The sequence below is a fragment of the Morone saxatilis genome, unplaced genomic scaffold (genome assembly GCF_004916995.1).
Source record: "Morone saxatilis isolate NCDOM2014 unplaced genomic scaffold, NCSU_SB_2.0 Contig1, whole genome shotgun sequence".
NCBI classification, from domain to species: Eukaryota; Metazoa; Chordata; class Actinopteri; family Moronidae; genus Morone; species Morone saxatilis.
In genome coordinates this window covers 4,541,419-4,554,164 of record NW_023339651.1, presented here as the reverse complement: position 1 = coordinate 4,554,164, position 12,746 = coordinate 4,541,419, and the positions used below count along the sequence as shown (strand labels likewise).

Sequence of the window (12,746 nt, the reverse complement as noted above, 5' to 3'; positions counted from 1 at the left end):
GAAAGCGGATGGTTGGGGGGGGGGGCGAAGACAAAGAGAGGAAAAGTAAAGATAAACTAGGGAGAAAATGTGTGTGCAGTGCACAGTTATGCGAGTGAGTTTGTGCTGAATAAATGCGGTGGGTGGTAAATCTTAGAGGTAGGCAGGTAGGAGCACAAGAAGGTCCATTACAGTCTGACTCACTCTCCTCAAAACAGCAGCACAGCTCGGCCTCCGATGGCCACCATCAAAAGAAGCTTCGACAAAACCAACCGAGAGAGAGAGAGTACCACCTGACCAACACATAACCAGCAGTCTTCTCCTCCTCTAGTTCATCTGTAAGTCTGCATGCAGCAGTCTCATGCAAAACAACCAAGCAGACTCTTAGTGAGACACACAATGTGTCCAACTATTTGTGGTTTCAGAGGCATGAGGTCACTAATAATGTAATAAATGCAGCCAATGTAATGTCCAAAATCACACGCCGCCATCATCACTTCATTGCTATTTATTGTACATTTTGTGTGGGAGGCTTCGGGATCATCTCAGGCACCATGGTTCATCCTCTGGGAACTATGGCAATCCAGTCATTACATATCTTGTGTACAATGGGCTGAAGATGAGCAATGCTAATCACGTGTCAGAAATGAAGAGGGTTCAGGCTTAAGAGAGCACGAATGTGCTCCAACGTACTCTGCAAAAGGACAGGGGAGGTCACAAAATCATGAATTATCTCTCTGCAACCCTGAATATTCATGCCGAATTACATCACAATCTGGACACTAGTTATCTTGCTCTGAACCAAAATGTCAGACAGGCAATAAACCTTTAAGTATTGAATTTCCCAACTTGAGATGCAAAAACCAATCAAGTAACCAACAAATCATTTATTCAGTGATTTCATATTTGTAAGTCTATTAGTTCAGAAATAATAATATATCAGGAATAAAAGCATTTGAAATTTGCCCTCATATCTTCTTAAACCCTGTTCTACATGTCGCTTGCCTCCAAGTCCTGTCTCCCTCTCTCATTCTCTGTCTCTCCTGGTGAAACTGCAGGAGCAGTGCACTCAGGGAGGCTCTGACAGTGATCCAAGGAGGCAGAACGCATGCTAGGACGCAGTCAGTTGGCATGTAAACACACTTGGCTGCCCTTAGAGGAGGAAGGTTAAAACAAGTGGCTCTGGCAGTAACAGTGAAGCTTTGAGATGAACCAACTCTCCCCTAGCCTCTTCTCTGTATCTGTGTCCATCTAAGTCTTTCTCCCTATCTTTCACTTTCTTTTTAACACTCTCTCACTCTCTATTTGTCTGCAGCTAGCTGCCCTCAGGCAGGGGAATCACGTCGCAGCTCAGCCGAGCGAACTCTCAGCTAAGTGGGGTCTTAACAGGTGTTTAAAACACACAGGGACGCATATTTGTGTTCGCTTGGATTGCAGAGGACTGCCATTACGGTGCTCATTACCTGCTAAGTGACAGAGAAAGAAAGGCGAGGCGACACATAACGTTGTGACATAAGGCCATTTGGCCATTTGGCCATTTTGCCATTTGGTGAGGAGGCTGAGGAGATTTGCTCGATCACGGAAGGCGCTTGCCGGGTCCTAGACTTGAACAGTGTGCAGTGGAGCGCACGCTGACTGTGTATGTTAAGCACTAAGACAAATTTTAGCTTAGTGGTGACACAACCCGACAAAACACTCTTTGTACCCTCTCTCTCACTCCTCTGTTTCACACACACACAAAAACAAAACACACAACAGACAACAGCGACAACCTCCAGTGTCCACCACCGACAGCTCAGCAGCGTCGCTGATGGGAGCTTATCTACAGACATCTGCATTTTATACGAACTGCAGACTGCAAATCAACCGTCATTGACTTTCTTTTGAATCTCAAAAATAACTTGCTCGTCATGCAGGTTTTCCTTGAGACGCTCAGCTGCTTTGAGTTGTGTTGTTTGTGGATGAAAACAAAACAGTGTCCTATTGTTTGCTTCTGCATAGTGTCTGATGTGAAGCTACTGGCTAATCGCAGCCCAACCTGAAACAAAAGAGCCTTTTTAAAGTCAAAGTGAAAGTAAATGATGGTTGATTGCTTTGTGGTTTGCACAGCTTTTCACCTGCAAATGTCTGCATATAGGATCGCACTGTCACAGCCAGCCTTTTCAGTGCAGTATCTCTTGTGGCAAACAGCTTTTTGTTAATAGTTTTTTTGCTGCAGTTTGGATAAATTGGACTTTTACGGGTTTAAAATGATGAAAGTGCAATTGCAGTATCCCTGGTTTGAGTTCAGCCATGGACTTGTTGCATGCAATTCTCTATTTCTTCCTCTTCTCTTATTTCCTGTCAGTTCTAATAATAATAATAATGAGACATCTTTGCCTATTTGAACAGAAAAACAAACTCAAAATGTCTTAATCATCTCTTGATATCTTTTTTCATTTAGATTTTAGAAACAGAGGGAGGCCAGAATTGAACCAACCACACTGCAATTATACAGTACCTGTCTTAACAGAAGACAAGCCTCCCGATCTCCTAATATTTTTGACTGTGTTTTTACTATTCTACTATAATACTTCCTTTTATCTTGAATTTGTATCTGTATTTTCCAAATTGTTGCTTGCGTGTGTGTGTGTATGTGTGTGTGTGCTCTCTTTAACTCCGCCTGGTTGCTCACCTCTCAGGTCCGGCCCGGAGCGACCCGGCCCGCAGGTGGTGCTCTGTCTGGGCATGCGCAGCGATGTGCGTAATGGAGTGTGTCTCTGCTCATCCAGGTATGCCAGGTCCTCCAGGTGGGCTGAACTGGTAGCTGTTGTTGTGTGTTTGTGTGTGTGAGAAGCAGACAGAAAAGGAGAGAGAAGGATATTTCAGAGTAAGAAAAAAATTATACTGTCAGCATGCATATGTACATTGACACATACCGTAAACAAACCCATAATATACACACACACACACACAAAAATAAAAAAGTGCCATTGGTTCATGCCAGTGTCCGGAGGCAGTTGTCAGGCTCCCGCTCTCATTCTTGCTAACTCCTACAGGAAAGAACAAGCCAGCCCTACATGGTTCTGTCCTAAAATTCCCTCCTCTCAGTGTCTGTCACGCGGCACGGAGGCAGATGCCATCCGGCCCCTCTCAGGATTAATTAGCTCAGCAGACAAATGTCTTATTCATGGAGTGAGCGCCGTCTGACGCTGGCTGCTGATTGTTCACACCACGCTGTGTCTTCAGGGCCAACGCTCGGAACCAGTGAATGTTAAATTAGATCAGACGCCGCCAGTGTGAGTAAGCAATGCACTCGATTCTCTGTCACACCTGAACCCAACGGTTCAGTTAGAGGTGAGGAAGTGAAAGACAAGAAACTCTGAACAATGACATCCAGGAGAGATTAAGGGACTTAACCATCCAGAAGTTGTGGGTAGGGTCATTTAGTTTGTCCATTTTAAATAAGACAACAAGTGCTCTGATGGGAAATTTGGGTAGAATAAATTCTACTAATGCAGTATTAAAGAAAAGGTAAAGAGGTGGTGATAGAGGACAGAATATCGGAGACAGTCTGGGACTTTGTAGCATTTAAATTACTTATGAAAAGTGTATTAACTGGGGTAATTTCTGAGACCTGGAAACAATAAAGTCCAATGGCGCAATCAAACAATTGGACAGGTTGTAATTAATTCAACATTTTATCTAGATTTCTTGAACTACTGGATTTGGAGGTGAAAACCGAAATGTTGGTAATAATGCCTCATAAAGTTGGTCTATAAACTATGATGGGTGTTTACAATGGACAACTTAAGTAATGATTTGCTATCGTTTTCTCTCCAAAATGAATTTGGCAAAGCTGGATACTGTTTAAAACCCATGCTTGTGTTTCTTGCCCCATCTGATTGCGTCAGCGTGTTCCCAGATATCAGCAATTAACTTGGCGAGTATAATGTTATCATGGCCGACAGAATTGATGGACAAAGCTACAAAAATAATGTCCAACTTGTTATAAGCTGGAAGCTGGAAATCCTATTTCTCTGAAACTATACCTGAAATACTCCAAGGTCCTCAGATCCCAAATCAAATTCAAGGAGTTGGGGAAAGGTGTGACTGGTAATGCATGTTTCTTCTTAATAATATCCTCTGTCTCTCTCTCTCTCCAGTCACTCAAAAAAGGCACAGTAATCCCTTCAAGAGGCGGGCCGCTGAGCCCACCACCTCTCGCCGGGGAAAAACTCACCGGCACCTCAACACTGATCCTGTCCTGTCGTTGGTTTCTGTGCCGCTGGAGTTAAGCCCAGTGAAGTACTGAGCATGTGTGCGGCTGTGTGTGTGTGTGTTGCTGACAGTCTGAGTCACCCCAGTCATGGACCCAAAAATGAGCCACATGGGTTTCCCAAAATGGAGGGAAAATGGCAGCTGAGAATGCTGGAGGCTTGGCCCTGATGGGAATGGGGGTGCTGGTCATCCAACTGGGCTAAAAGTGGAGACAGTGGAGGCATTAATCTGCTGCTAAACCAAGGAAGAATGACTCAGGGCTGGAAAGGCTCCTTTTTTCTCTCTTTCAACTGTGTTTGAATGTGAGGACTCAAATCTGTGTGCTCATCATCTCTATCTGCAATGCAGCAGGCTGCTGGGGATCACATTCACAGTTCCTGAGCCAATGCGCTAAGACTGCACGCATAGTGAAAAGAAATAAAGAGGAAAGAAAAACAAGTACGGAAGAGGGAAAGTAAGAAAAAGAAAGTGAGAAAAGTCTAACTGTGCAGCGGACAGCTTCGCTGCTTTGGGCAATGACAGCCACATCAGACACTTCCTGTTTGAAGGAGTGACTGATAGCGTGAACACATGCGTGTGCGCACACACACGTACACACACTCAAAGACCAGCTGGGCTGCAGTCCAGAGCCACAGTCACAGTATCAGCCGGGGAGCCGACGAGTCATCTCAGATATGAGGTGGCTGTCGGTGCTTTAAACGCCTCACCATTCTTCTCTCTTCTCCCAGAGAGATGACTTGAGATGATAAATAATGGAGGTCCTGGTATTTAAACAATAATATTTCGGGTATATAAGCAGAGGTGGGATCAGGGACAAAAAGGAAATCAGGATAAAATGGAAATCAATGACACTTGTCCGCCCCCAAAATTGACAAATGTTATCTCGGGTGAGCTGTTATCTTAATTTAGTGAATTTAGAGACTATATAGTGAGTTCACTGAATCTCAGAGTGTCTTTTATAGCCCTTTAGTCTTTTTATGAGTAGTGATTCCCTAATCCCTAGGCAGTTATCTAAGCTGGTGCATATAGATCCTTCAATATGGCAATTTCAAAGGGTCAGTTCACTCAACATAAAAAGACACTTTCACCAAAGTTTTGTTTTGTTGGCAAAGGATTTGAAGAATCAGTGTCTGAGATTTGTGCCTCCGCCCATGTACAGTGGAGGTGAACTGGAACCGCTCTCTACAAAGCTGACAGCTATTCACAGTGAGATCTGGTGACTAATAAGTGCACCATTTCAAGAAAGACAGGTTGGTAATTTTCTTCTTCCATCTATGTGAGCACCACTAACTACTTTCAGAATCAGAATCAGAATCAGAAATACTCTACAAATGGCAGAAATCTCAGTTGGACAATTAAAATAATAACTGTCAACATGTTTTTTTAACCATCTGCAACCCTATATAGATCAAGTTTTAATGTTAAAGTTTAATATTTTCCTGTTGCAATGTGACTTCCCAAACTTCTTTTCATTTCACCTTTTCTAACCTTTTTTGACAACAGAAGTTATTTTCCAGTTATTCTTTAGACTTGACCCTCAGAATATCTGAGAAAAATCCATGAAGTCCCCTGGGGCACCCTGCCAGGTAACGTCACCTTCACCCCCCACCCTCTGACATATAAATACAGCAGTCAACTGTCAGCAGTGTGGACAGCATGGAATATGAAAGGCTAGTAACAAGGAACTAAGAGTAGCAGTAGGTGGTCGAGGGTGTGTGTCAGAGTTTGAATGCTTTCTTTTGTTTGTGAAGGTCGTGTGTTCAAGCTTAACCAGGGTGTTAAGTTGCTTTATAACCAGGCAGCGAGGGTCTAAGAAAAGATGCTATTTAGTTGCATTATAGGAAATGAAGGCTCAGGCATTTTCCACATATTACATTAGGTTAGAATCTCTCTGCTGCATTAATGTCAAATATTATTTCTGTCTCTTGTGGGTCATCCAACCTTAGGGAAGCACATTACTGACTCACTCTAGTATCTCTTTCATTTTGGAGCTTCTTGTCTTTACTTACTTAGAAAAATGTCAAAGTAATATATATGAAAAAAAGACTCCTTTTTAAATGCTGATCAACTACACTCCTGAGCAGTATTAGCACCATGGAGGGAGAGAGAAAATGTAATACTCCGTCTTGGTTACTCCTTCCTCCATATCCATCTTAAGCTCTACCAACGCACTGCCTTCATTAGGTAATAAAGTAGCCCCCTCCCTCCTCGTTTTTCCTCCCCAGTTGCCTTCTGCTCTCGCTCCGTATCTCTCTCCCTCGCTCTCCACACATCAAAGCGAGTCTCTCTGTCACTCTGGGGGATAGAAACGGTTAATGCCTGGGGCTTTGATGTTCCACTGCTGTGTGAGCCCAGCCAATCCTCAGCCTGTGCTTGCCTCCCATCCCTACATCATCTAATAATTCTTTGTGGAGGAGAGGGAGAGAGAGATTATGAAACTCTCTTTCACTCCTCTTCCACATGCATCCATCTCCCTCTCCTCGATACAGAATTCCTGTTCCTGACAAATACAAATGCCTTTAGAAACATCGTTCGCTCACTGCCTCCCTCACTCACTCTTCTTTTTATTGTATTTGTTGCATCATCTGCAGCTTATAGTGTGTCTTTAAAGCCGTCTCCAGCTCACTCAGTCTCCTTTGAAGGTCTGGGTATTGAGGGGCGGGGACGTGATCGAGGGCGAATCTCTAAACCTGGCAGAGTCGCTGCGCTGCCAGACAGCAGTGTCAAACAGCAGAACAGGACCAGCATAAAGAAAGGGTCATAGCTGCAGCGACAGGCCTTGTCAGGCATATTACAGTGTTTACTGAACTACATATGTGTGTCTATAGTACGTGCACACACACTTTTTCCAGTGGGGGTGAGAGCAACTCATCGTCTGTAACAGCCACTCTGATGATGAGAACAATAACAAAATTAGCTCCGTTAGGACTGTCTCAGTGTTATGAAACTGCCATTTTTCCAGATATATTTACTGTTACTTTTGGGAGCCTTTTTGAGGCAGCTGTGGCCTACAATAAGAAACACATCAATGAGACCTCTGTCAGCAAGACAAATGCCAGTTTTCCTGTGTGATATTCTTCCAGCCGCAGTATGTTCTCCCGCTGAAGCTGTTTTTCCCAGACTGTATTATTCTGCTCTGTGGTTTCAGTCCACACCAGAGGGCTGTGAGAGTTTCACAAAATACCACTAAGGATATGCAGCTCCAAATTTCAACATAACCCCATGAAATTTGAAAACAAGAGTTGTTTCTTCCCTAGATTATCAAAAAATGTTGTAGAAATTACAACAAACTGAACCACAATTGAGCTCCTCCAAACACCAGGCTCAGATTTGAGGAAGTTCGGTGTGATTTATCCCAGATTTGTGGGAGAAATGTGGTCTGGAGCTTTGGTGTTTGTATACATTTTTCTTTACAGAATATCTGGAGCAGTTCACAAATCAAATCTTCCCCTCTTAAACTGCTGGCCAATCCCAATATTTTACAAATATTTGTGACATTTATGGGTAAAATCTTAATGGTTACATTGCTGCTAATAGCAAGTGAGCAATAAGGAAAGGAGAAGGATTTTTAAAGTAATGAAGTAGTATATATAATTTGACAGCTGAGTTGTAGGAAAGTCTAACTTAAATTTGGCAATAAAAAACAAAATCTAAAGATACTTGATACTTTTGGCACGATACTATTTAAGAAGACAAGGTTGGACTTGTTCCTCCAAAATATGAAGTAATATATTCCTCTTATCTTGTCAATACTGTTTCATTGTTGCATTTGTGATCACAGAAATGGACGTCAAAGAATTCAAAGGGAAGGGTCACAGTTCATCTAGGAAGAAAACAAGCAAGGAAAGGAAGCTTGAAAGGAGTGAAAAGGAAGCACTAAAGGAGTCAGAAATAGGGTGTAACATGACTCAGAACCAGCAGTTCAATCCAAATTTGCCAGAAAAGCCAATTGGCAAAATTTGCACACTGCATGCCCATGCACCTGTAAACATCCTTATTTCTGGCTCCTGAGACAAACCTCCTTTTCTCTACTTTAACAGGAGAGGGAGGGAAAGAGGAAGGGACTCACCAGCCACAGAATTAGGGCGGGGCATGAGGTACAGAGGGATGGAGTGGGCAGAGTGGGAGGACATGCTCTCCAGGTTGCGCTCAGGGATTTTGTTGAGGCTGTAGGTGGAGGCGGTCATGTTTTCATCCACCCTGTACAGGAACGAATCCATGCCTGATTTCTGGGACTGCCACAGTTTCAGGTTTCCTCGGGAGCCCTCGCCGTATTTGCCGCCTCGCTCCATGTTCTCAGAATAGCTGGTCAGTGTGGCTGCAACAAAATAAAACAACATGGTATTCAGTGCTGTTAAGTATGTTCACTGTGAGGAATATGTGTCATACTTTCAGGCCGTTTTCTCACTGGGGTTGTTTGTGTTTGACCATCCTCCCTCCACCAGTTACAGCCTGTCTGCTTTCACACCTATTTACTGTTGTTCTGAATCAATCTGCAGGTGTTCACCATTGTTGCCAGGAAACAATGTTGGCACCGGTTTTGACAGAAAACACCTCACATCAGTGAGCATTATACCTCTCCTGTTTTCCTGCTAACAATGCAAGGGTGTCATAGTTGATGTCAATATGACGTGGGCACCTGAATTGTCTTCCAGTGGGAGTACAGGCAGGTTCTGAATGTGCATGAAAAATACAGCACTTGTACTGGAAACTGACCACACCAATCAGGAGGAGTCAGGTATGTTTTTTGGTTCGCACCCAGGTTTGGAAAAAGCATTGAGATGCAGTGGAGGCAAGAGAGTCCCTTTTGGGTTATGGGAACAAGCTACATCCTTAGGCGTGTTCCTACTGACTGTCACAAGTTTTAACCATCAGGTATCCCAGACTCCGGAGCTACATGTCTGAGCAGGTAAGTTTGACTACTTCAGCTCCTTCTATATCTTTTTTTTTTAAATCACATACTTTATAGACATGCTTTTATTTGGTTTCTTTACCACTTGAAATCTACCTTTATTGATTCAAATTTTTAAAAGATTTCTACATTTCTTAAAGTCTAGCAAAGAAATTTCAGTGTAAGTGACAAAATCTACAGCCCTTGTTCCTGCAAAAATTTACTCAATTTGTAAGACAAGTCAAATTAGCATTTACCGAAGTAAGTCTTTTTAGGTCAAAATTCCCACTTTGTGCTACTATCCTACTGCTACAGCTCAGCAAGGAAACACTTTCATGGAAACACAGAGAGGGATTATCATACTAAAAAGACTGCCACTTTGGAAGATACCCACTTGATTTGCATATTAACTTCAGTTGAACTTCAGAATGTATTTTTGCACAGAATGAGAATTGGAGAGTTTGTCCCCAATCACTTACATTCAATTTGCTTCAAGAAGGGATGTCTTTGCGACGGGTATGGACAGGAGGAACGACTACAGTCTCCAAAACAATTTCAACGCATATATTGCACATCAGTATCATTTAAAGATAGACTTGAAAATATGTTAACCTACCCTAGAATGAGTGCAGGGATCCAACTATGTAAATTTGGATGATGATGCACAAACAAAGCTCGCTACAATATATAGGACCCCAATAAAAATCTAATTAACCGTTGTTTTGTTCTGTATGTTCTCTATAAGAAAGGCTGGTGATAATCTATATTTTTATCACTGTCAACAAATAGAAAATAAAGACTAAATAAATACCAATAATAAAACCAACAAGGATTTTGTCCAGCAAATAAATATTGTTTGTGTAGCCGTAGACCTCCATTGTTCTCCAAAAAGTGTTCAACATCTTTGCACTGGGTGACTGGGTGGCACTGTAGTTTATTTGAGCCAATTCCACATAAACTGTCCTGCTGCTATAAACACACAATAGTGCACCCAATGCACTATTTGTTCCTGTTTAAGTAATGCTTGCTAATGTGCCCAGAAATTATTAGGCTTTTTCATAATAAAACAAAATATATTTGAACTGATTCGTATCTTTTAGATGCCACAGACTGAATAGGGACTTAGTCTTAACAAACATGTATAAATGTGAAATACAGTCTTCTCACCAATAATCCCGCTGTCCCTGCTCTCCAGGGTTGAGGTGGGACTGGTGACAGAACCGTAGGCACAGTCCTTGTTGCCGGCTTGGCCAGGCATCGAAGGGGGGAGGGTGGAGCAGGGGCTGCCTGCAGGGGGTGAGGCAGTGCTGCTGGTCAGGGTGGAGCACGGGCTGATCCTCTGGTTCTGGCCCTGGGACAAACACAAATACACAGTTTTTTTTTAAAGCTTTGCTTGGTTCCAACAACTCAGTTAGTACACATGGGTATAAATGGCAAAGTACAATGTTTGACTTTTTATAGCTGAGTCACATACAGAGTAAAATGTCACTTCATATTGCAGTTTTCAAAATCTCAGCCCCCCTGCTGAATTCATGTAGTCAGTCCTTCAAAGAATTCAAACAGATTTTAAAGAGCTTCACAAGATGGATGACAGTATACGGTTGAAGTAAAATTTATGAGGAAATGAATATAAATTCATATTATTATTTGTATATGCATTTATAATCAGAAGTAGTATTCTCCCAGGACACTTCCAATAGGGCCAGGTTATAATGTATCCCCAAATCATCACATTTAACAACCAAAATTCACTCCGCGGATCACAACACCAGTCCAACATAAGATGAAGTATTGGTGTGCCAACCGTGGGTGTTAGTGTAAATGACAATATCTTGTATTAAAGTAGCGACGAATCTTTTCCATACAGCACACGATCACCTAATTGCGTATATATGTGTGGGGACAAATGTAGGCTCCTATCTCCAGTGGCACCATTATCTGGGTAGGCTCCAAGTTGGGGGAAGTAGTATGCGAGAGGAACGGAACGATTGGGGAGATGAGGATGAGAGGTGAGAGTATAACCGGATGTGAAGCCGGGACGGAAGTGTGGCATGATGGAGCAATCGCGGTAGACAATAACCTATAAATGCCGAGTATAAACAGGGTCTATTAGTACGCTCACCTCGTTAGAAGACCAATAGAAAGGAGGGAGCATGAACGACCATAGATGTCCAGCTTAGATATACAGGTGTTCTAGGGCGCAAACCGGTGTTGGTAGGTTGCGCGAAACTAGTAACATGATAGTATCTATTACTGAACTGTAGCAAATATAGAGCGGATATGAAGTGGACTTTTATATATTTGACTAATATATCTATTAACAGTAATACTATTGAAATAGTGTATTACGACAATAATCCATATTTTAGCCCATATAATCGCTGTAGTCAAGAGTGTGGACGCTCAAATAGAAAGGAGGCATCCGGATCCTTTGTTAGAGAGAAATCCCTATTTGAGACTTTATACAAAGAGACCGAGGAAAGAAAATATGGGGTGACGCGCTCGCCATGTTCCCCTCAGGTGGGACAGATCCATATTATGATTAATGGGAATTGTAATGAAGTGCTAGAACAATGATGTGAGTTCCTGCAGTGTAAATGGGTGCACGCACGGAGAGTAAGAGCGTATGGAATGCATCACATATTTGGGCTTTCCAGCGCCCAGTATTGTTTGGCCACCCTGCAGTGGACCCTTTGCTTGATCGGCTCAGGTTAGGAGCACAGAGTAGATCCGATCTCAGGGGACAGCCAATAATAGACACAGCTACTGGTAACACTAACGAGTGATCTTATGTACTTCTCACCTTGCCTGCAATCCAAGCCGAGGCCCACTTATTGCTCAATATAACACGCAGATGTCTGAATAAGCAACAGTACAATAAAGGGTTATATAGCCATGCTCATCTTTAATGTGGGTAGATTAGGATAGGTGCAGGACGCGCTAAGAAAAGGACAGGGGATGCAAGTCGCGATCTAACTGTGAGTATAGGTATGTCTGTACTCCAACGGAGGGCGATGGATTTGTCGCGTAACTCTGAAGGTTATAGAAACAGTGTATGATGTGAGCAGGGATAGGTAGGACACAAGGTAACCACCATGCATCAGTGGAACTGGCTGCTCGCTTACTGGAGGAGAGATACTGATAGTCTGGAGGTCTGTATTTTCGTGCCACGTGACAGAAGATAACATGAGAGAGAGACATGAGCGCACTCGCGCCGAGATGTTCGTAAGAGTACGAGGCAGCGCGCCCATCATTCAGTAACTTATAGGGGTTCTAAAAGTAGGCTGTCCTATAACAGGCGAGACAATATATGCAGTAAGTATTTTGCTTATTGATAGTTGTGATTGTTGTGATTCTTTTATTCCTAGTTCCTGTCAGTACTCGTGCTTGCATGGAGTTTGAATTAATTGGAGGTTCTATTAATGGACTTATTAAGGGGCAACCTGGATTTAATAAGAGTTGCAGTTAAATCAGTATGAAGTAACCAATGGGCATGGATTAGGTTTTTCTGCATCTTCAAATCAAATCAAATGGGTGAAAGGTGCTCAGACGTCTCTATTTAACAGATGACGGTCTTCCAGATGTTTCAGGGGGTTTCTCTCAGTCCATGGGGATC

General features: G+C 42.8%; 1 protein-coding gene across 6 annotated transcripts in view; it reads right to left on the bottom strand.

Moving 5' to 3' along the window:
• Window positions 1-12,746, bottom strand: part of tanc2b (tetratricopeptide repeat, ankyrin repeat and coiled-coil containing 2b) — a 136,152-nt gene that overhangs the window by 26,260 nt on the left and 97,146 nt on the right. For all 6 annotated transcript variants that reach the window (XM_035660582.1, XM_035660543.1, XM_035660557.1 and 3 more), the window contains 3 exons: window positions 10,298-10,481; window positions 8,309-8,557; window positions 2,654-2,785 (listed from right to left, as the gene is read on the bottom strand). In XM_035660582.1, coding sequence (XP_035516475.1) covers window positions 2,654-2,785; window positions 8,309-8,557; window positions 10,298-10,481 — 565 coding nt within the window. The remainder of the gene's footprint in view (window positions 1-2,653; window positions 2,786-8,308; window positions 8,558-10,297; window positions 10,482-12,746) is intronic.